This window comes from Neospora caninum, chromosome VIIb, assembly GCF_000208865.1.
Source record: "Neospora caninum Liverpool complete genome, chromosome VIIb".
NCBI classification, from domain to species: Eukaryota; Apicomplexa; class Conoidasida; order Eucoccidiorida; family Sarcocystidae; genus Neospora; species Neospora caninum.
The window spans coordinates 539,913-561,649 of NC_018394.1; the positions used below are offsets into that span (position 1 = coordinate 539,913).

The 21,737-nt window shown below is 51.6% G+C and overlaps 4 protein-coding genes across 4 annotated transcripts; 2 read left to right on the forward strand and 2 right to left on the reverse strand.

Moving 5' to 3' along the window:
* Nucleotides 1-82: 82 nt before the first annotated feature.
* Nucleotides 83-5,169, reverse strand: NCLIV_024520 (hypothetical protein; the record flags this gene model as incomplete). Its single annotated transcript, XM_003882647.1, has 26 exons — nucleotides 83-165; nucleotides 379-880; nucleotides 936-1,045; nucleotides 1,104-1,237; nucleotides 1,312-1,426; nucleotides 1,468-1,560; nucleotides 1,622-1,720; nucleotides 1,776-1,920; nucleotides 1,976-2,027; nucleotides 2,085-2,349; nucleotides 2,405-2,504; nucleotides 2,562-2,644; nucleotides 2,702-2,875; nucleotides 3,029-3,121; nucleotides 3,179-3,240; nucleotides 3,301-3,367; nucleotides 3,426-3,467; nucleotides 3,526-3,594; nucleotides 3,652-3,720; nucleotides 3,780-3,928; nucleotides 3,987-4,218; nucleotides 4,279-4,401; nucleotides 4,475-4,535; nucleotides 4,596-4,755; nucleotides 4,813-4,902; nucleotides 4,970-5,169. 26 exons carry the CDS (start codon nucleotides 5,167-5,169, stop codon nucleotides 83-85), a joined length of 3,372 nt encoding a protein of 1,123 aa, XP_003882696.1.
* Nucleotides 5,170-7,154: 1,985 nt separating this feature from the next.
* On the reverse strand, nucleotides 7,155-7,946 carry NCLIV_024530 (conserved hypothetical protein; the record flags this gene model as incomplete). Its single annotated transcript, XM_003882648.1, has 2 exons — nucleotides 7,155-7,669; nucleotides 7,766-7,946. The coding sequence occupies 2 exons, from the start codon at nucleotides 7,944-7,946 to the stop codon at nucleotides 7,155-7,157; spliced, it is 696 nt and encodes a 231-aa protein (XP_003882697.1).
* A 3,196-nt stretch (nucleotides 7,947-11,142) lies between these two features.
* Nucleotides 11,143-15,378, forward strand: NCLIV_024540 (conserved hypothetical protein; the record flags this gene model as incomplete). Its single annotated transcript, XM_003882649.1, has 8 exons — nucleotides 11,143-11,274; nucleotides 11,504-11,680; nucleotides 12,128-12,282; nucleotides 12,703-12,799; nucleotides 13,384-13,466; nucleotides 13,765-13,855; nucleotides 14,347-14,632; nucleotides 15,017-15,378. 8 exons carry the CDS (start codon nucleotides 11,143-11,145, stop codon nucleotides 15,376-15,378), a joined length of 1,383 nt encoding a protein of 460 aa, XP_003882698.1.
* A 3,182-nt stretch (nucleotides 15,379-18,560) lies between these two features.
* Nucleotides 18,561-21,351, forward strand: NCLIV_024550 (Zgc:77714, related; the record flags this gene model as incomplete). Its single annotated transcript, XM_003882650.1, has 6 exons — nucleotides 18,561-19,394; nucleotides 19,661-19,789; nucleotides 20,084-20,161; nucleotides 20,352-20,456; nucleotides 20,683-20,928; nucleotides 21,253-21,351. 6 exons carry the CDS (start codon nucleotides 18,561-18,563, stop codon nucleotides 21,349-21,351), a joined length of 1,491 nt encoding a protein of 496 aa, XP_003882699.1.
* Between the last annotated feature and the right edge of the window lie 386 nt (nucleotides 21,352-21,737).

Genomic DNA, 21,737 nt, shown 5'->3' on the forward strand with positions numbered 1-21,737 from the left:
TTTACTTGTTCCATAGACCGTTCCTTCGATTGCGGCAAGGCAACCTATCATTTGAAAATATGATCCTAAGCTCTACACAAGTCTATTGGGCGGTGTACGAACCAGGTGGACAGATTACAAGTTCCTTGTCTCCGGGATTCATTTTCAGGGCAAATGCGCCATCATCTAAAAAGTCAGGTGACAGAGAAAGTGAATATGAATAGCCGCCAGCACACTACCTCTACAAGTCAACTTTCTGAAATTCGGCGCTTTGAGAACGGAGAAGGATCGGAGCTGAGACTCGTCCTCTCCCAGGCTAATGACCCCTGAAATCGCGTTACAATACCAATATTAATGGTCAGAGTAGTGGTTCCGGCTCACCATTTTTTCCGATCGTACCAGAGTACGATTTGAGGCCACTGTGTGTCGCGACGACGAGTTCTCCTCCCTGTGCGGTCAAAGCTCCATTGTGGAGGGCAGCCTTGCACACAGAGCTTGCTTCTGCGTAGACCTTGGATCCGTAAACTGGTGCAACCTTCGACGTGCAGCCAGATGGGCAGGAAACGAGGAAGCGCTGCTCTGTTACTCCGTTGAACTCCTCGCGTCTCAAAGTATCCTCGCAAGTCAGCTGAATAGCTGGATTTGTTGGGAGCGAGGATTTCGGAATTTCGTTGAGAAGGGGCTCCTCTGAGGAGCATGGAGACAAGCAGACGCGCCCATCGTCTGTACGTCGTTCTCCCCGTGGGACAGGACCGCCCTCGCCGAGGCCAGCACCTGCTTCAGCTGCCACTTGTTGAACTTGCTCCGGAGACAGCGCGTAAGCGAAAACTTTCAGCGCCGTTATATGGCCCATAAAATACTCAGATTCGGAATCCGCAGCACGACCGATAGTCAACTGGTCCTGAAGCACGACGCCGGTGAGACACAGCCACAGCTGAAGCACCCCACGGCATTACCTTCAAGCTGAAATCGAAGTCAGTCTTCTCGGAAACGACCTGTCGCCCATTCACGTAGATGTTGACAACTTTTTCAGGCGAATAATACGAGACAGCAACATGCAACGGTTCTGAGGATGGCATCATGCAAGGGCAGGGAGGTAGTGTCCCATGTTAAGCACTACCCACCTCCTATGGCTGGTTTTATCCCAGTGCTAATAAAACTGGGGTGGCAATTTTGTTCGAAGACAAGCTCATCCTTGTCGTCCATTGCGAGGGTGAAGCCTTCACAACCGCTTTGGGTTAGTATGGTCCTCCAGGTCCTCTTTCCTCCTGTCACAGCTTTCGTCAACGCGCAAACGGGAGGGTCGCCGAAGTAACGACTTACCGGTAACGGACATATGAAGAGCAAAGGTAAAGTCTGAAAAGCCTGTAAGTGCTTTCGCCCCCGGAAGCTTCGCCGTTTCCACGTAATCCTCCGGTCGTCCGCGGAAACCTAAGCCGCATCATTGAGAGCATACTTCCATAAGGGTGACACTATTTTCGTGCTCACCAGTGAATTCCTCAGGAGCGAACCAACGGAACTTCTCCGGCAACAAGTCCACGGGGGCCGATACGTCAGCTTGTCTGAAGGCAGGAAACTTTCCTGAACATACGATAATTTATATAGGTCGGTAGCAGTTCTTCCTAAAACTCGCGTCACGCACCTCCACTAGGGATTGCCGATCCTCCTGCGTACACAGCCCCTTTAACTATTTCCTTGGCTGCCCTGGCCTTGACGGAGTTGATGGGCAGGGATACCATAACTGTTAAAGGTCGATGGGTTTATTCGGCATTTTTAGCTTCGTATCGAATTCCTACATGTGTGATCGTATCGCCCAAAGGACTCGCTCTTGATGCCGTTGCGCTCTGATTCCATGAACGAATTCTGTCCCTCGCCGAGCACAACAACAATGTCGCCGCCAAGGGGTCCTATGACTCCGACGTGGATAGCAGCTTTGCAAATCTGTTGGAAAAGTGGGTTTTTAAAACGTAGAAAACAGGCGAAGCAGTGACTTTACCGGCGAGTCGTCCGTATAGATATAAGTTCCCTTTAGAGACCCTGGCTCTTCGCTGTTCATAAAACGCAATAACACGGGGGTCGCTGGCTTAGCTTAGCCGGGTGCCTACCTGCAGCCCTCGGGGCACGTCGCTATAAACATCGCCCCAGACTGCCCGCCCATCTGCTTGTGTGATAGAGGCCGGTCGCCACAGTTGAGCTCAATTTTCGGTGGTAAGCTCCGTTTCGACAAGGCTGGAGTGTCCTCGGTCCTGAACAATCCCATTCCTGAAGGGTCTCCGTCGCCGCGGCAGCCGACAACGACATCCTCCTCGTGCACACAGTAAACATCGCTTGAGATCTCATGCGGGCAGTGCCTCAAACTTGTTTCCTCGCCTATGGAAGTTCAGCTACACTTGAGTTCATTGAAACCTGTGCCACTGCTACTCACCTCCGCAGGCTACACCGAAAGCGGCAATCTTTTCCGTATCAGGCCCACATAAGTCGACTCCGTTGACACTGTCACATCCGTCGTCCGAGTATCCACCGTGCTGACAGAAAAGTCGTCAGCATTGATGAAAGAAGGTGGGTGTCAGGAATATGCCAACCTTGATGCCAGTGTAGCCCATTTGAAGGCAGGCGACTTTCTCAGATTCTTTTGTCCATCCATCACTGCAGACGCTGCCCCACCCTGAGTTTCACTGCCATTGTGGCTGGTGAGAAAATGTTGAGCAATCGCGTGACATACCTTCGTTGTAGAATTGAAGCCTGCCCACCCCATTTGTAGCAGGAGCGCCACTTTCGTCGACGATGCGAAGGCTTCCCAGCGGGGGTTCTGCCGGAGGGTTATTGGTGCATCTGACGGCTACATCCATGGAGTGGTCGGCACAGCGTGCAGGAGGCTCTTCAAAAGTGCAGTCAGCTATGTTCTTCTCCGGTCCCATGCACTGCAAAGCAAGGGTAGTTTCCACCAACTGGAACATGTATGTGAATTAGTAGTTACCATGACGCCTGCATTGGACAACGTGTTCTACTCTCTCTTATGGCTACGCAAACCTTTCGCTTGTTGCCTTACCTGCGACAGATACAGGATACTTGGCGCCAGCACACACGTACTGCCCCTCCACAGATTCGCAGCCGTCCTCCAGGTACATGCCGTGAAGGTACCCTGTCACATGTGCACATGTTGAAGAACTACTTCCCTGATATATTGTAAGCCTCCTACCGAGTTCGTGACATGCCTTCCGAGCTGAGTCAATAGTGAAAACTGTGAAATCACCCTGTTTGCTGCACGGTAGGGCACGCATTTGCTGCTTTACAGTTCGCGCCGACTGATGTCAAACTCACCACACCGAACCCCACACTCCATTGCGCCGTATTTCCAGACGTCCGGTGGAAGAGAGCTTTCCGTAAGCTGGAAGAAGCAAGACCGATAGTACGTCTTTAAATAATTAAATAATTGGAGTGCGTACCATCGACTACACGGACATCCTTGTCCACCTCGTCAATAGAATCTGGTCGGATCCTGGCATGAAACACACACTACGCCTCTCGGCAATAGACTGCTCATACCGGTGCGGTAGACAAAGAAGCTAGAACTCCGGTTGACTGGCGAAGAGCTAAAATTCGAGGAAGCTGTGCCTGAAAAGGAAGTATAATTTCGAGCCTGAAATTCGTAGTTTAAAACACAGCACGAACCTGTTGATTTTAAAGCACTCCCGGTATAATCTGTAAGCTCTCCAACCACCGAAACAACGACTTCTCCACCTGTTACAGGCAGTGGCAGCCATCCAATTATTCGGTCCGACGCAAGCGGTGTTGCTTACCAGAAGGGGAGAGGACACCGTCGTGAATGGCTGCGGCACAGATGGAACTCGCCGCTGGATGAATCGAAGAACCATCGACGCTGGCGAAACTTGATGCTTGACAGTTCATCGGACAGCGAACTTTGAAAATGCCGATTTTTTCAGGAATGCTGTGGCAACCAATTTCTCGGGAATGCGTCCCCAGAAGACGGGAGGTGTCCAACCCACCGGCTGTACAGGTCCAAAGCTCTCGTGTGACACTCAACGTCTTGGGCCGGAGTGTCAGCATCCTCCGAGGGTTTGAGCGACACTCTAATTGCAGACTCATACGGCGTGCCAATCCATCTTTTAACATTGAATGCGAAAACCCGTCCGTCGTCTGCTTTGATACGGACGAACTCGCAGTACCAGGGATCAGTGCCAGCTGTATTCCGAAGAACGAGTGCCGTTACGTCGCCAACTGACAAGCAGGACTTGGATAAGAGAGCACGTCCTTATGAATTCTGCAATTGATGCATACCGTCGGCTGCTCTGAAGCGGACCCTTCTTTCAGCCCCCGGGCGAACGTCCTGGACGAGTAGCTTCGGAGCTGACTGGCGCTCACTCCCAATTAACGTAAGCTCTATTCCTCCCGAGGTGCCAGCTGCATCGGAGCGACAAATAGGTTGATGTGGGTCTTGTAACTGTGATTCAAAGAAGCTTTAAATGCGTACCATGTTCGTCATTTCCTGTTTGTAGGACTGCCTGGTACATCTTGTTGCCTGACATTGCGTATGTCTATTGAGCGACTGATAATAAGTAGAGAAGGGGGCAGAGCACAGCGTCACCGTGACTCACAGCGTCCCGATGTCCAGGGTCCAACACGCCAGTGCAATCGAATAACCAGTAGCGGAAGTCTTTCCACACTGTAATGCGTTGACATTTCCAGGCAGAGTTGCCCGTAATGAAAACGCTGATCGACTCTGGGTCACCAACATCGATCCGATCAACAATCACCCTAACAAACGCCGATGTTTACGCGTGGGTACTAAAGTGTGATAAATGACATTCGTACCGTTTCTCTGTGCCAAAAGCTTCTGATGCTATGGAAATCGGTTTGGTTTCTCTTCCGTCACTTCCTGTCACGGTGAGCTTCACGTTGCTTCTGGAATATGGTTGAAAACAATCGAAGTGACCATACATTTCTCGTGCAACGCCTGTAGTTCGCTCACTGCAGATCGATTCCGGGGCCCACAACAGGAACTATCTCGATCATGTAGCGAGCTGAACCCTCTCCTGCTGCTAGGCAAACCCCGTACTCAGGCTTGCCGTCTTCCGGCGCCGCCCGACACCATTCAGTTGCCGAAGCAATTCCAATGCAATTTGCGAGGAGCAAGCCCCCCACGACAGTCGCCGCAACTCTGTACCGCATTGTGTAAAAGGTACCTCACAGCTCGTTATGCCAAATTCCAGAAGCTGTGGTAAATGCTTGTTTTGCGACACCACGGGGGGTGATAAATGCCAGTTGTACAACTTTCGGGCAACCGAGAAGCTACTCATTCAGCGAGGAATTGATGTATCCGGCGCCCGCTTCGGGTGTATGAACAGTCACAGCGTCGCTACTACGCGCAACAAGCTACCCGTCCACAAAAATCCGCATGCACTGTCTTGTAACACCAAACTTCCAAAAATCTCGAGACTGTTTCAGCGCAAGGTCGTCCTACATAGCAGTGTTCTTCCCTGTTTCTGGTGATGATGGCAGGGATTTCCAGTGAGCCGATAATTCTCATGAGGAGCGTGGAGCACAATAATCCGTGCTCCCGCCGATGCATTCCTGAACAACCAGTGTGCCCTCAGTTGCAGCCGTGGCCGGGGTCTTTCCACGGGGATACAGATTTTATTGGCGGCATCCCATGCTACTTTAGCAAACCACTTTCGTCTTTTGTGTGGCATGCAGATGGCAGCTCGCCCTCCCTACCTCGCCATTTTACTGTGTCAGATGAGGCCGCTATTCTCGGTAAAGTCTCAGCATGCGAGGACTTCTTTGCCATTTCCTCGGTAGATTCCCTACTCGTGAGCCAAGTTTTCTCATTTTTCTTTGGGAGACAGACCAGGTCAACAACTTTCCCTGATGAGACTGCCCAAAACGGCACAGCAGCAGCTATTCGTCATCGCATGACCAGCCGTCTCAGCCATTCCATTTTACCATGCTATGGACGAGTTTTGTGTGTGGCATGCGGCCTCAACCACGTCCTGTTAAGTACGGACACGGGCAAGGTCCTCTCATACGGCAAAAATCATCACGGCCAGCTCGGAACTGGGCGCTTGACCGATGAAGGCACACCGGTTATTGTGCCTTTGCACGACTGTAATTCCAAAAGTATCCGCGTGTTCGCTGGCTATGATTTCTCTTTCGCCCTAGCTGACAATGATCAGGATGAATCACAAGAGACTTTTCGAAAACATGAGTGTGGTGGTTCTGTGCTACTTGCGTGGGGTTGCAATAAATATGGACAGCTTGGTATTGGCTCAAACACAGATGCACTGGTCCCGACCAAGGTGTGTAAAACAGGGAATGTTTCTTCGTGGATTAGCGTAGCAGGTGGTTTCGGCCATGCCGCGGCAGTTTCCTTAGACGGCCGGGTTTACTGCTTCGGCCTAAACTTGCACGGACAGCTGGGCCTTTCATCCACTGAAAGTACATGCGTCCCCCAGGCTGTACCGATTTCAGATCCAGTACGGCAAGTTTCGTGCGGAACGTGGCACACTCTCTTCCTAACTGAACGGGGAGAGGTTATCACCGCTGGATGTGCACCGAAGTTCACTTCTCCTCCCTCGCTGATGGAATGGTCTTCGGAGTTGTCGACAAGTACCAAGCTTAAGCCCTCCCAAAGAATTATTCGCGCAGGGAGAGTGTATTACCAGCCAAAAACGGGCATCATGCACGGGGCACCACAGAATACGGTGCCATTCCAGTGTCCGTTTTCGGAAGCTCCAGGACTGTGCAGGGTGAAAGGGCTCCCCAAAACGATTACTGCTGTCTCAGCAGGCCCAATGCTAAGTGTTGCTTTAGGGAAAGAGACATCCACCGGGGACTGCCTCTATATATGGAAGGTAGATGAGCTGTGTGCCAATGGGGATCGGCGGACAGCTTCCGCTGACGTCTATGCTTTGGGCCGATTCTTTCCCGCCATTCTTCAGCCAGGCATCAATAATGGCACATTTAGTATACAATGTCACGCGGGGGCATCCGGAGTGTTCGCGTGGTTGGCTAAAACCGACACACCACAAGCTACGAATTGTATCACATGAAATTGACCACACAGTTCCACAGGAAATGCTGTGTGCGGAACCGTAAACAGATGCAACCCATGCAGAAGCGCTAATGAAGATGTCCGCGAACAGAATACACAGAGATCAATGCGCCCCCCCAAGTTTATCCCAGTACGTGTTGTTGTCGCTGTATTTGGAATGCAGCCTGTGATACTTGCGACCACTAGAGCGTGACGTCAGATCTCTCGATACCGTCGGTGAATCGCAGACAACCTCGACGGATCCATCAGCTGGAATCCTACGCGACAGCCCCGCATGTGCACTTATTTTAGCGTTCGTGTTCACAGCATCCTCTTCTGCTGTGATCTGTTGTTCCCCGAAGAAGCTGAAGTCGGGTGAGATGACGGAATCATCGGCCAAGTAACAGTCAGCCAGGCTGCGGGGTTTCATGCCGAGTTCGCTTGACAGTGTATCCGGCGCCTCGACATACACCGCCTCCTTCACGAAAGGAGGAGCAATCTTGAGTATCCAGCTATGGAGCATCAAATGTTTATCGCACCGAGGGTGGCATCTCCTGTTTGCCTCCGAGCTGTAGATTGCATCTCCTATTACGGAATGCCCAAGAGATGCAGCATGAAGGCGTGGAACTACAGAGGGACCTGAGCCAAGCACCACACGAAAGTTAGAAGGCATGCGAGGTTGCACCGTATGGAAAAAACTATGCGCCTTCGGTTCCGAATGTGTAAACCGCTTACCTTGAACGTGTCTTATCTCGACGAGGGTTACAGGCTGCTCCGCTAACGTAGCTTGCACAATTGGCCGGAAAATGGAGTACGCAGCTTTCCCTTCCGTCCTTTCTCCCGCCAGTCTCCACTCCAAGGATCCTGGAGAAGGGCTGCATACAGATGATCTGCAATGTACTACGTCGACCGGCATATGCCCACGAAGGACAGCGAGATAAACTGATACACAGTGCGGCGCAGTTCTGACGAGCTCCGGGGAGCTCTGAAGAGAAGATCTCCGTAAGAACGCAATTGCTCCAGTAGCGTCTAGGTCGATTCCGTGGAATAACCTGCACAAATGAGATCATATTAACTGTTATTGGAGCGTAGGTTGATTCCAGGCTTCGCCGGAAAATACACACATGCTCTACGGTTGAATTCACAACCGCGTGGATGTTGGTATGATTCCGTACAGCGCACTGAAACTGTGGTCTTCCAGATTCTGTTCCTTGTCATGCTTTGCTGCCTTCAGGGCCCCCCTTCCGTATGATCTGGCCAGTTCGAGATAACCGGTACTTTCTGTTTGAGTTCGGAGCAACTTCCAAAAAATAGGAGAAAGAGTGTATAAAGTCTCCACTGCTCAGCTACGGTTAACGGGGCGACTGTGTGAGAATGAAACACGAACTGCGCCACCGCGTCAATTTGTCTACCCGTGTACACAAAAACTGCACTGTCTCCCAAGCAGACGCATTCTAAGTACCTTTTTGAAGCACATACGTCCCTCCCTCGCGTGAGGGAAAGTGACTGCGTGTCCGGCATAAATGAATATATTAAACGATACGTTAAAGATGGTTAATATGACTCACTTGAGATACGCGTTGCCGACCGTGGCACGGAACAGCCAAGACCCTGAAGAAGCATCTCCTTGTTTAGGTCCACTATTCCGCCCCTTCTGCCAACTGCTGTCTCTGTTGAAAACGACAGCAGTTGGCGTAGACAGCAGTAGCTCGCCGATATCCAGGCATTCCTCTGATTCTTCAACAACACCTGCGTCTCGGGGTTCGATGATGCGAGAGGAGGGACGGATGAAATATTCACGGGGGAATGTCTCCTGGCTCACCTCGTTCCCTTCCACACCCTCTCCAAGAAGTCGCTGACCCAGTTCCGGCGAAACCGAATGAGTCTTGCCACCGTGCTGAGTCTGGTTGTGCGATAGCCGCCACGGGCGGCCAGTGTCGTTTGCGTCGTAGGATGCACTGCCGAGAAATCCACTAAAAGCGAGCGTTTGCCGACTGCCTAGCAATGAAGGACTTGATTGCGGATCTCTAGGTGAGGAACAGGAAAGAGACAACTGCGTTCCTGCTTGCTGCAGCCTACTGTCAGAGCTCCCCGTAGTCACGGACCGTCGCGAGACACGGGGAACGTCTCCGCTAGTTCGTTTTTTCGTTAGGGCAAAAACACGTTTCCCACAGGAAAGCAAATTTGTATGTGATAAGAGCCTGTGACGGACGCCGCTGAACGAAGGGGACTTAAATAACGGAGACGGCATGAGCGGTAACTGAGGTAAAGGCATTGTCACAAAGAGCCGAAGACATTGCTACGGAGAACATCCTCGAATGCACACCGAGCCCCTGAAGAATCGCATTAGACACCGTTGGGAGAGAAACAGGAGCATAAAACAGTGCAGCCGCCCTTGTAGGACACAACTTCAGAAAGGATTGTGCCTGTCCTACAACAGCGCTGAAATGTTGTAGAGCCGGTTCACAGAGATGACCTACAGCGCACCCTCGATGCCGCGAAGTTTGTAACGTCAACGGACGCCTAGCACCGTGTTAGCGCAGTGTAGGATTTCTCTTAAAAAAGCTAGCCGCCCCGTGACTCCAGCACCCCACTCAAGAAAATATCTCCCTCACCACCCCTTTGTTCCGTTTCGAACGCAAACAGCCTCTACCGATGGTCTTCGGAGAAACCATACCCATCAAAAAACTCGATGCATGTGCTGAATGCCATAGTGCCACTGCACGAGGCATCCGCTCCTGTGCATGCAAGAGGTGAATCAGTACATGACAAACCGGAACTTTCTCGCATTTGCCAAGATAGTATTTTTTCCCACTAATGTGGCCGCATGGGTTCTTGTGCTGGTTCAATTTTCCCCTCCGGACAAGGTGGCCTTATTTCCCGTATTTCAGGTTGATCGTTGTGATGTGAAAGAAACGGGACGACTTCTGTTGTCGATTGGTTGCTTGGTGACTGAACAGGCCCATACTTTCAGAAGCACGCCCAGCACTCTTCTTCTGTCTGATATACGGACAAACGCAAGCAGAATTTCCCGGGCAGGTTTTCCCGTGTTTCAAGTGTGCAATCGAAAAAAAACTGTTCTGAAGTGGCGTGCGAAACAGGGCGACTTTCTCCTCTGAGGACGCTCTTTTGTAATCGACAAAGACAAGAAGAGGAGCGACGTTGGAGTAGTCTTCGTCCTTTGGGGGTCTGCTGTATAACTTCTTCATTCACTGGCATTCTGCCGGCGGGAGCGTCCCTCTCGAAAGTCCCGACGAAGATTTGCCTGTACAGACTGCGAACTGCATGGATTTTCGTGCGCGCGGTAGTGTTTTCTCCGCGGTTTTACAGGGAGAGAACGCGAAGAAAATGTGTGGAGGTACATGCCTGTTTTTGTGCTTTGTGCCTTTTTCATAAATGTGAATGATTCTTTTTTCCTGTTGCGCGAGATTTACTCTCCTCTTTTGGCACCTCTTCACGTGCAACCGATCCCGGCAACATTTCTCGACCCTCCGCCACACTGCCTTTGGTCTTTTTCGCCTACAGTACACACCAGAGCTACCGCTTTTGGCTTTTAGCTGAAGAGTGGTCATTTGCCCACAAGAAGTTGGGGAAAACCTTTCCGACTTCCTATGGACGGTGATGAATCGGGTGGAGGCGTGTCCGATTAGACACCGATTGAGATGGCGACATTTCCCACGTTGCAATACAGTGCAGCTCTCCATGTACATTAGGCACCATGTTGAAAAGCTGATAATGTTGGTCCGAAATGTAATGTCGTAACCGAACACGCAGCTGGTGAATCTGAAAAAAGCTGTAGTACGCAAATCAGGAAGGACATCGGTCTTGAAGGGCCAAGCGGAAAAATACCGTGAAGTCATCGAGAATGCTACAGGAAACAAAGGAGTCCCCGATGGATTCGGAAGATCGTCATGCGCCAAATAAACCTCCCTCTCTTCCTGAGAGGCACGCGAAGCGACGCGCCCGAGAGTGGCTGGGTGGCCTTGCGTCGACAGAAAAGAAACCAAAGCATGATGCCGTCGGGCCAGAATCCTCGTCGGGGATTCTGGAGGCCTCAACTTCGACGCCAAGTGCAGGATACGAGAGAGGAGGCGAGGAAGTGAACTCAAGCAATGCGGTTTCGGTACCACGTCGACAACAGCCGTCAGTCACCGCCTCCGACGCGTCGACTGGCAATGAACTGCCTGGTCACGGTCGTGTTTCGGAGGCGGCTTCACGAACTGGCAGACGAAACACCAACAAAGGTAATGTTGCTACGCGGATGCCTGGGGAACGAGTGCACGTCGAGGATGGTCTCCACCGTGAGCACTACGGCAGCGAAGCGCTGCTGTGTGCGCCAAAATGACGAAGAACGGGAGACACGAATTCAGATATGGATGTCGAAGGGAGACACCCAAGCAGTATATTGGTTTTTCATTTATACGGGCGTGCTAACGGTTTGCAAGCTGCGTTGCTGTCGTATCTTTTGCCCAGCCCGTGCATTTGATTAACTTGTGCACAGGCGGTCGGACTCAGCCATCACGGCTGGAGTACACTTCGCGGATGGCCCTGCAGAATGGCCAGTTCGAACGCCCGGTGGTGACGATCGACGACCTGAAAGAGCTGAACGATCCTCAAGCACTTGCGGCGACGCTCGGTACCCAGGCTGGGGTCCGTCACCCGTGGGGGGGCTATAGTCTCGGTGCTAAGGAGGACAGAGAGTCTTTCCGGAGCTTTAGCTCAATTGCAGCGCGCCATGACACGTAAAGGCGTCTGATCGGGGCTGTGGCGTGGCATTCCCCTCTATACGGCATCGCGCATGCGGGAGAAGACCAGCACGACCTGTTGTCGCGTATGGGCGCGTAACCGCTGCGATTGATACGGGTTTCTTGGTTGGATAGAGCGATCATGTATAACGTGTGTCGTCCTGAAAGCTCGTTCCTCTGTAGGAAAGATAACCCTTTCTCGGAAGAGACTGCCGCGAGCATTGACAGGGCGTTCCACATCGACGCCGCTGCGAGCAAAGACGTCGACTCTTGGGTGTTTGCGATTCCCACAAGCGCCCTTCTGCACAGTCTCTTGGTGTCACGGCTATTGCCTTTTTACGTGAACCCGCAGCCCCTGGTACATTATGCACCTGACGTCCGCGTCTCTCTTGGAGAAGGTGGCCGAGAACTTTTGCGAGCCTGCCTGCTTCTCAAGCAAGACGGAAGTAGTCTCACGAGCCTTCAAGGCGCTAGCGTTCAGACTCTTCTGCTCCTCGCGCATCAGGCGTAAGCGTGACATAGATCCAAGTCGTTAGGACACGCCACTGTCCGGGGCGTGGGTCGTTCGCGCGTTTTCAAGCGCCCTAGGCGGTGTGTGCCCTGTCCCCTTTCATCCGCGTGCAGAATTGTTTTTTTGCTACGACTAGCATGCGACGAAATGTGTTGAGGCCGGGGGGTTTGAGGCTTTCACCAGGAAATACCACGCTTTATCCACGTAATTTCCGTACCGCATCGCGTGCTCGAAAATACCATTCCGGCGCATCCGAAGCCATAGTTCAAATCGGTTCAGATGGAGGTAGGAATATGTGTCATGGCTGTTTCTTGCGAACATGCTTCATTTTGCTAGATGCGTCCACTAGCATGGCGGTGGCGCTTGAAGGCTGTCAGTTTTGCTTTGTGTGTGGCCGTACTTCCTGTTCCGCGTAGGGGCCTGTGGTGCATCGTTCAGCGAATTGTCGCGGAGCGAGCGACGGGGATCTTTTCGCGTCTTCATCTCGCGTTCAACCAGTTCAAAGCACTGCAGGTAAGACGTTTGCTGTTCATGCGCGTGTCAGTGGCCAGTTGGGTCGAGGTGTCCGAGGGTGGACGTCGGCGTAATGGACGTGCTAGAGGCGATTCGTCGCTGTTCCCGACCACGTTTCTTCCGCGACTCGGTTTTTCCTTGTGGATGAGGTACAAGCTCGCATCACAGCGTTTCCCCTACCGCACGAGACAAGAGCACAGAACGTGGGTGGTCTCAGTTGATCGTATGCGGCCAGCCGGCTGCAGTGGAATCCGCGTGTCTTTGTTCAGTCACACAACGCAAGATGCAACCCCTTCGACACGAGAGAATCCACGTTCCGGCCCCAAGTAGTCACAGCTATTCTAGGGCTCTGCTTTGGTGGTATACATACTCCAAGAAATACAAATGAGGAAGAACCGGAAGGTTTTCTTCTTCGTATCAAACGTTGCACAGGATGGCCGTCAGGAGAGTTCGCTGTTGCTTGTTGACGTCTCGGACCGACGCCTTCCTCTCCCCTCTCTCTTGGTCTCATTGGCTGTCTGCGGATATCTTTTTTTATCTTCCCATCCTTTCGTTCTCGGCTTCTCCCCCCTTCTGGTGTGCAGATGCGCCTTCGAAAGGAGCTCCATACCGAGAGCATGCTAATCACGAGGTCTGCAGATGGCTCTGTGCAGCATGTCCTTTACGAGTAAGGGCGGATTGAGAAGTATAGACTGGAAATACATATTTTTCAAGGAGTTGATGTGCTCCGGCAACGGAATCGGGATGGATCGCCCCGCGGTAACTAACGCTGCACAGGAAGGTACACACAGCTTTTGTTGTGGTAGGCTTGTCCTCTCAAATCTAAACTCGCGTAAACTGGGGAGTGACAGTAAGTTAAAACCGCATCCCGCCTTATCCCCAAGTGAATGCTTCGTCGGCTTCCAGAACACGCGTCTCCGTGTTCAGCATGCTCTTCGATTTCCATTGGCGTGTTCGATTCTTAGGCCACATAAGTCTCTCCAGATCGGCAAGGAAGGGAGAAGTATATTGAAAGCGCGACTTTGCCGTTATATCGGTCATCACCAAGACGAAGTGGTAAGAACTTGACTTGCAAGGTTACACATATCCTGAAGGACATCCTTTCGAATGAGTGTTTGATTGGTCGCCAATGCGCCCGCACATCGAACACGCTTTGGGACGATCGGAGGGAGGCCATATACCTACCTGTTGTCGTCGGTAACAGTTGTGCCTCCGCTCTCACAAACTGTTGCATACACATAATGTCAACATGACTGAAGTAGTGCTGGCATTTGTTGACTGCAGTTCTCGTTCAGAAATCTGCACTTTCCCTCGTTCTCCACCGCAAGGCCAAGCTCCTAGTCGGATGTGTCTGGGACGTTTCACGAAATATGTGAGGAACAGTCGTTAGTTGCAGTACGTCATCGTCACGAACGGCCTCTATCTCATGAACGGTGTCCTCCGACGCATGTGTGGACTCTACACTTTGTGCATATTTTCAGCTGAGAATATTTTTTATGAACAATCACTGGCAATATCCACATGCATGTGGCCCGTTTTGCTATCAGGCTGCACGACTGGAAGCCTACGGCCTAGGAGCGCTTCCTCTGAAGCATGCTACAGTACCTCAGCTGCTTGCTATCGCTTGGGTTCTGAATCAGTGGGATCTTGTTATCCAAGTTGTGCGCCGCCATGACGATCAGCGCAGACTGCGGAAGAACCTTGCTAGATCACCTGCTTCCAAGGACCCTGATGCCGATCCCATGACGCTTTCCGGACCCAACACAGGAAGCGACGACTGCCGCCCGTCGTCTTCCCCATCAAACCATGGATCGTCTTCGCAGACGCATGCAGGTGAGATCCCCCACACGTCTCGGTCAATTTGTTTTCGTCTGGCCAACGCCATGGAGCCTGCGGCGGGGCGAGAGATGTTTGGGCGTCATTTTTTTTCTCGCTGTAGGTTTACTATTTTTGATGAATATTACGATAAGGGGCTTCCCCCGTAGGTGTCCTTTTGCTGATGCAAAGACGGCAGAATAAGTGTAATGATTCACATCGGCACACTTCACACAAGTCGGATAAATCAGGCACGTGGGCGGGAGGGCCAGCTACAAAGGGATCATGCTCTATTTTACTGTTTCAGGGGCTTTCCCCGCTGTAGAATCGCAAACCTTGTTGGAAAACGTATAGAATGTGTATTTTTTCGGTTGTTGATCAATCTGTGTTTCGCTCCTACAGGGACAGCGGAGGAGGTTGCCGCTGAACACGGATTGAGCGCTGCAGGCGACAGCGGTACTTCTGACCGAGAATTTAAGGACACCCCCCAGCCAGAATCATCCACTTGCACTGCCACAGAGGCAACACAGACAGGAAACCATAGCACTGAGACTGTCTCGGTTGACCGTCTTCTCCATATTCTTCAGTCAGCTGATGATCCGTCATGTAAAGATGCTCCCAAAGTCGCTCGAGAATTGCTTAAAGAGCTCCTCCGATGTGTGAGACTCGGATTGGTTTCAATGCCTCCAGTCGCTATCTATCAGAAACTGACCGAGGCTGCGAAGTCTCTAGGAGTTAGCGGTGGCATCCTAGATGCGGGGTAGAAATGGTGCGTTTCTGTATGGAATGGAACGACTTCTTTCCGGGCTGTGAAATTTTCTGACAAGTCATCCTCTTGGAACGAGCGGCGAAACTGGAACCACCTGAATAAATGAAGCTGGTAGCGAATATGAATCTACAGAAACTCTTGGCGAAAACTCCGCGGAGTTTGTTTGTGCTCGACCGAGGGTTGCAGCTGTTAGGTGGTGTTGTCAGACGGAACTGCGCTAAAACGTAAAACGGGTTGTCTGAGGCTTATGCCTTTTTCACTCACTACAACCCAGGCCGCAGATTTTCTTGCCAGAAATTGAAATACCACATTGTAGACTTGCAGCAGCCATACACTTACCTCTGTACCGATGGAAAAATTTGGGCAGCGCAAGGGGATTTTAGTTGACTCTTTGCTTATTCGGCAACTCGATAACGGCAACGTTTGCGTTTCAAGGTGGAGATGGAGACGCGCACAAGCTCTCCCCGCACAGCGGAGCATCTACTTCTTTCAGTACATATGTGTCGAACAAAAGGGGGTAGAGTGGAAACTAGTCTGTCACTGTGCCACGCAACCGGAGAGAACACGTCCACGCTGGTCATAATGGACGCGCTACGTCCGTTGGAGGCACTCCCCCACTACAGGGAAATCCGGACCAGCAAGCTGCGGCAGCGGGAAAAAGATAGGGATGTGGCGGGCAAAAGCCCTTCTCTATCGTCGTCTGGAATGGGTCGATTACGCAGTTGTGCCACATCATAAAGGACCCAAACTGTGTGGACTACAATTATGTACACTCCACGTTTCATTGGTCGCCGAACAGCAGGACATATGCTCGATCTAAGCACGGCTCTGCCCGCCAAGGCAAGCAGACATTACAATGTACGGAGGCAAACTGCAGACAGAAAGCCTAAAAGTGGTTTCGGAGAGCGGTTGCCAGAGTTGGTGCGATTGAAATGTGCGCACTAATGCTGTGTGATCGCCAGCAACAGGGACAGTGACGATTTCGTCAACAGGGAGAGTATCTCGTACTACTAGTCTGTCAACACACAAGTTTTTCTGTCGCCTCCCGTTCTTAAGTTGCGTTATTTGCCCCCTTTCACGGCTTAGTCAGTCGGGCCAGTTCTGTATTTCAAACGACGGTGTACAGTCTGGTGAAGACAAGTCTCACAGCCTTTTCGGGGATGGTATCAAAGAGGTCCCCACACGACACAGGGGCAGATTCCGATGAGTATTGTAAGCTCGCGTAGGCAGGGTGCCTACCTCACAAGGTATAGAATGGCTCACATCTTTCATTTCACGTCGTTGGTTTGCTTCCGCATATAAGCTGGCACGACCCGCGGGGCTTCGAGGCTGCTTGATCAGAATTGTATTGAGCAAGAAAGCGTGTTCTATACAGACGAGGCACACTCGAATCACGAGGGGATTAGTTGATCAACGGAGCCGTCGCTGTTACGGTATTTGAAGCCGCTGTCTTTTACGACGGGAAGCCCCCCTGTATGGTACGTGAAACTCTCCGCTCTGGACGCAGCCTCTGAGTTTGCGGCTGCATCTGCAGATGCAGCGACGCGGGACAGTCTGCGCGGTTTACGCCCCCGATCCTTTTCTTCTCTTCTATCGTTGGTGTACACCCAAGCAGCGGGAAAAGCAGAGAACCGTCGCCCTGCATGACGTGGAAACCCAGGCCTTCCAGGGCGCACATGCGTGGTTGCTCTCTATCGCAAGAATGACGTTCTGTTCTCCCAACAGGGCAAATGAGTTGGGGTAGTGTTTGCATCATTTCTGGCTGTTTGGTTCGCTTGCTTTACGGTAATCCGAAAAAGGTTGCTTGGTGACGTGGGGAGCGTGCCGCCTCTGCCGTAGCATTACGCGCCTAGAAAAAAAGGATGCCCATTCCCTTGATGCGGACCAGCTGTGATTTGTTGCTGGGGTATTAGAAAAGCCCTGCCTTTACACAGGATGCAGTACCGTCTTGTTGCGGGGGACAGAAAGTGTCCGCCGTGTGTTCTCATTATTCCTGGCCTTCGTTTGCATCGGCATGTGGTTTCATAAGACCACTGGCGGAACATTAGGAGTTGTAAATTTAGATCCCTGTATCGCAAATGCTCTGTGTCGTCAACTAAATATCGAATAGTGACACGTTTTCAGCAGAAAAAAGGCAAATTACAGTAGTCAAGTAAAATCGGCTTTGATATAGCTTGAAAGGAACGAAGATCATTCGCTGATGGCAAGCGCGTGACACAAATCACACGCCACGCTTTTTTAAGCAGAAGCAGAAGTAAAACGGTTGAAGCTCTGTCTTCTTTGGCATCTTCGTATGCCAGGCTCCCGTGTAGTGAAGAGCAAGGAATACCCCATCGTCGGCACATTAATGTACCAGGAAAATTCTGGTTTGTGTGCTGTTGGCAAGGTCGCCTTCCGAACCGGCACCCCGGACAAGCTGCATTCTGGATGGAAACTTGAGAGGCTACCGCGAATTCCAGCTCTCCACGTTTGCAATACTTTCGGTGCCAGACACAGCCGTCGCCACAAACTTTTTTTCGGGGGCCTCTTCTGCCCCTAGATTTACCAACAGCACCTCGAAAGGATGAAAATTCAGACAGTGGAAGCAGACTTCGATGGCGTCGACTGCGTCAAAGCTTCAAGGCATGTTTCTGAACGTGCTCAGAAGCGACCACGGCCATGGGAATGCCGCACGGGTAAGAAAGACGAAAGGAGGGACAGACATGTGGAAGCTCCCGAGATCCCCAACTTTGTCCTGCTTACGTGCGGCATCCGTTTCTCTCCTGAATACGCTTTGGCCACCACTGACAAAGAATTTGACTCATTTCCCATGGTATTGTGGCTTGACAGCAATCGATCATACGATGCAAGCACCACCCGGCGCAAAACGCAGAAAGTTGTATATGTGCCTGTTTGTCTACTGTATCTGGAGGGATTGTATCTGAGGATATCGAAAGGCTCACCAGTAGACAAAAAGGATGACATCATTTCTGGACAGGACGTTGGCGGCGGTATCCGAATTCCACTGCCAGGGGAGGAGAGTGCCATCCGAAAACGGTTGAAACCTAAGGACCACATAACAACGAATTCCTCGCATTGCTGTTTTTCTGACGAGCAGGGGCGCTCTTTCCCTCAGGAGTTGGTGCTGTCCCGACAACGTTTCCTGCTGGACTGTTTGGATGGCCTCTAAGCAAGTCAATGCACAGATCCTCTTTCACAACATCCCCCGTTGCTGTCGCTTATGGGTCGTCTCCGCTTCCTCCAGCCGTTTCTTCTGGGAGAAAAGCATCCTTAAACTTACTGAACAAAGAACCCCAGCTTGAGGCGGTAACCCCCTGCGCGACCGAAGGGGCTGCTGCGTTGAGTTATTTTGGGTTGCCGATTCATAGAGCCCCGTATCAATTTTTAGGTCACCCGCTGCCTCAGAAAAAGGAATTTCTACCTCGCACAGACGGGAAGCTTTCGCCAGAACAGCGTCTTAACAACCATGGTGGCGGGGTCACAGTTGCTGGGGGACTACTCTCCGACTTGGCGTATAATGCAGCACTGCTCAGAGGGTCAGCGAAACCACCGGGAAGTCCCAGACGTCTCGTATCTCCTCGACCATTCAGCAGAAACCTTATTATAAGGCCACAGGAAGTGTCCTGTAAGCACCACTTGCCATCGATCTCTCCTCTCCAAGAGAAAGGGCATCTAAAAGCGCCGACTCATAAGAAGACTTTCCTGAGGAGGTCGGCCGGCAGCAACGACGTCACGCATATCCGCTTTGAGACACCAGACAGCAGAGGCGGTACCGTTGGGGACGATTTCCATGTCTCCATGCCAAACCTTTCCCAAGAACCGAAGAATATTTCACAACTTCTACCCTCCCTGCAAAACGCTATGGCTTATCTTGCCTTGACTCGCTTCCCCACGGGACCACCTAACGTACAACAAGGGTACTTTCTTCCCCCCCTAGCACCTCAGTTTGCCGGTCGAATGACTCTCGTCTTGGGTGAGATGCACAGTTGTTTCCTCAATGAAGTCAACGAGGTCCACATTTCGTTGGCATGCCGGAACAGAGGGAAACGAATTCATTCCCCTATTCCGCCGTACATTGCATGACCCACAGAAAATATCGCGCTTATCACAGAAGTACACTTCCGCCACAACAGCTATGTCCCGTACCATGATGCACTCCATTGTATCCTGACCCTGAAAACAGTCATCAGCAGCAACTCGTTGACAAGCAATAATTCGGGTTTCGGGAGTGTCTGTGGCGTACGTCCATTTAAATAGATTGAGCGCAACAAACACAGATTCCGTCGCCTTACCTGTGGGATACTGTGAAGTCGCAATCAAGGAGTGCAAATGCGACACTGGAGAAGACCCGCCTTGCTGCTTCCGAAAGCGGTTACATGCCTCACCTTGAGCAGAGAAGACCCAGAGTTGGCAGCAACTGAAAATGCCCCGCTCTTCTCACCCGCGACATGAAACTCACAGTTGTCAATGATGCACGTCATCGTCTTAATGGATACACAACCTCCTTCCTAAACTGGAAACTAGTAGCTCTCCCAGCAAACTCTGACCTTCGTCCGAAGGTGCCTCCACACTAGTAAAGTTCCTGTTTTCTGGGAGGGTAAAACTATCAGGGCTGCGAACGGTACATGCTTAAGGCGGTGTAGAAAGGAGTGTCCGTTTCCCTGCGCTGTGTGAGGCTGCTTTCTGCAGATATGGATGAGACTCTGATGCACTGTGCGATACACCCGCTTAAGAAAGAACCGGCTTTTCTTGTTCGGTTTTCCGATACCAATCTCCTGGTACGTAGGCAACTTGGCAGTTGCCTGTTCGTGCTCTCGTGGCAGGTTGGCAACAGAAGTAGGGGGTTTCCACCACACCAAGGGAAACGGAGTGAAGCCTGTGGATGGTGCGCAGACACTCTACGTTAAAATCCAGGTGAAGGGAGACCAAATCTTATTCTTGGGACTTTTGTGTGAAATAACACCTCAGGGACATGTTTATGTTCGACCGTACACGAAGGTCTTCCTTGACTTAGCGTCGCAGATATGCGAAATTGTCGTCTTCACTGCCAGCACGCAATCCTACGCTGATCAGGTACGAAAATGCTTTTGACCACTCCGAGTTTCCTCCTCCTGTGCTAGTCGCACGCAATCATTCTAAAAACAGCCTCGACGTGTACAGGCACCATCTTCGCGAGAAGGAAGCACGAAGCTGGCGAGCCCAAAGCTGTGGATGATTGCACGATTAGACGGCGCGTTGCTGAGCGCTTCCTTTCCTAGTTCTGAGACATGTTGTCTCTTATCTGTCCACTGCACTGCAGGTCCTCGCCCACCTCGATCCAGACCGTCGCTTAGTCCATCACCGCCTTTACCGTCAGCACTGCACCATGATTAATGGCGGCTATGTCAAGGACCTTCGCCTTCTGGGGCGCGACGTTTCGCGGGTGATTCTGGCCGATAATTCGCCAATCAGCATGGCGCTGCAGCCCGATAACGGCGTCCTTGTCTCTAGTTGGACAAATGACGATCGCGACAGCGAACTCATGGATCTTCTCGTTCTTGTTCAGGTATCGCCGGCGCTCCCCCACCCTTGTCTGCGTGTCAAAAAAACCACAGAAAGAAGCAGGCATCTTCGCACACCATGCAGCAAGGGAGCACCCCGCCCCTGAGAGTTCTGCCTTGGAATGGTGCATTCGCGACGCAGGAAACGGTCAACAATGTCGCTGCTTCGCCCATTCGAACAGCAGTTGCTACGTGTGTTTTATCAGCGACAGCAGGCCGTTTTGAGTGAGAAGGTCCTGCGTTACGTGCTCCCCTGTGACGGTGCGCCGAGCAGTGCCCAAAATCCCATGTTGAGTTCCCGTGGTGTGCTTCTCTGGAAAAACCTGCAGCATTTGGCCGAGCTGGAGAATGTGCCCAAGTACCTCCGAGAACGCTACAGCTTGCGAGCGTGGATTAATGGCCACAGGCAGGCAGTGGGGCCTCTGTGACGTCTCTTGTGCAAAGCAATTTGGCAGTACCAGGACACAGGTTCGACATCGCAACAAGAAATTGGGTGTCTTGTACATCGCATCTTTAAGGTGAGACTGCGCAAGATGCTTGCCGCGGCTTGTGGCGCACGCATGCGTATCCATTATCTCACATGCACATCCACTCGCTGGTGAAGCTTGTACACCCAATACACGTATCCTGGAGTGATGTGCGTGGACATGGAAGTTGAAAGGAGTTTGTGTATCGGCCTAAAACTAATTGACGGCAGGCACAAGCATGGGGGCACAGACGCCGAATTCGCGCCTTCGGATCTCGTATCATGTGTTCCACATGCAAATGTAAATCCCTAAGAACGATGTGCCTGAACCAAAAAATAGCCTGGTGA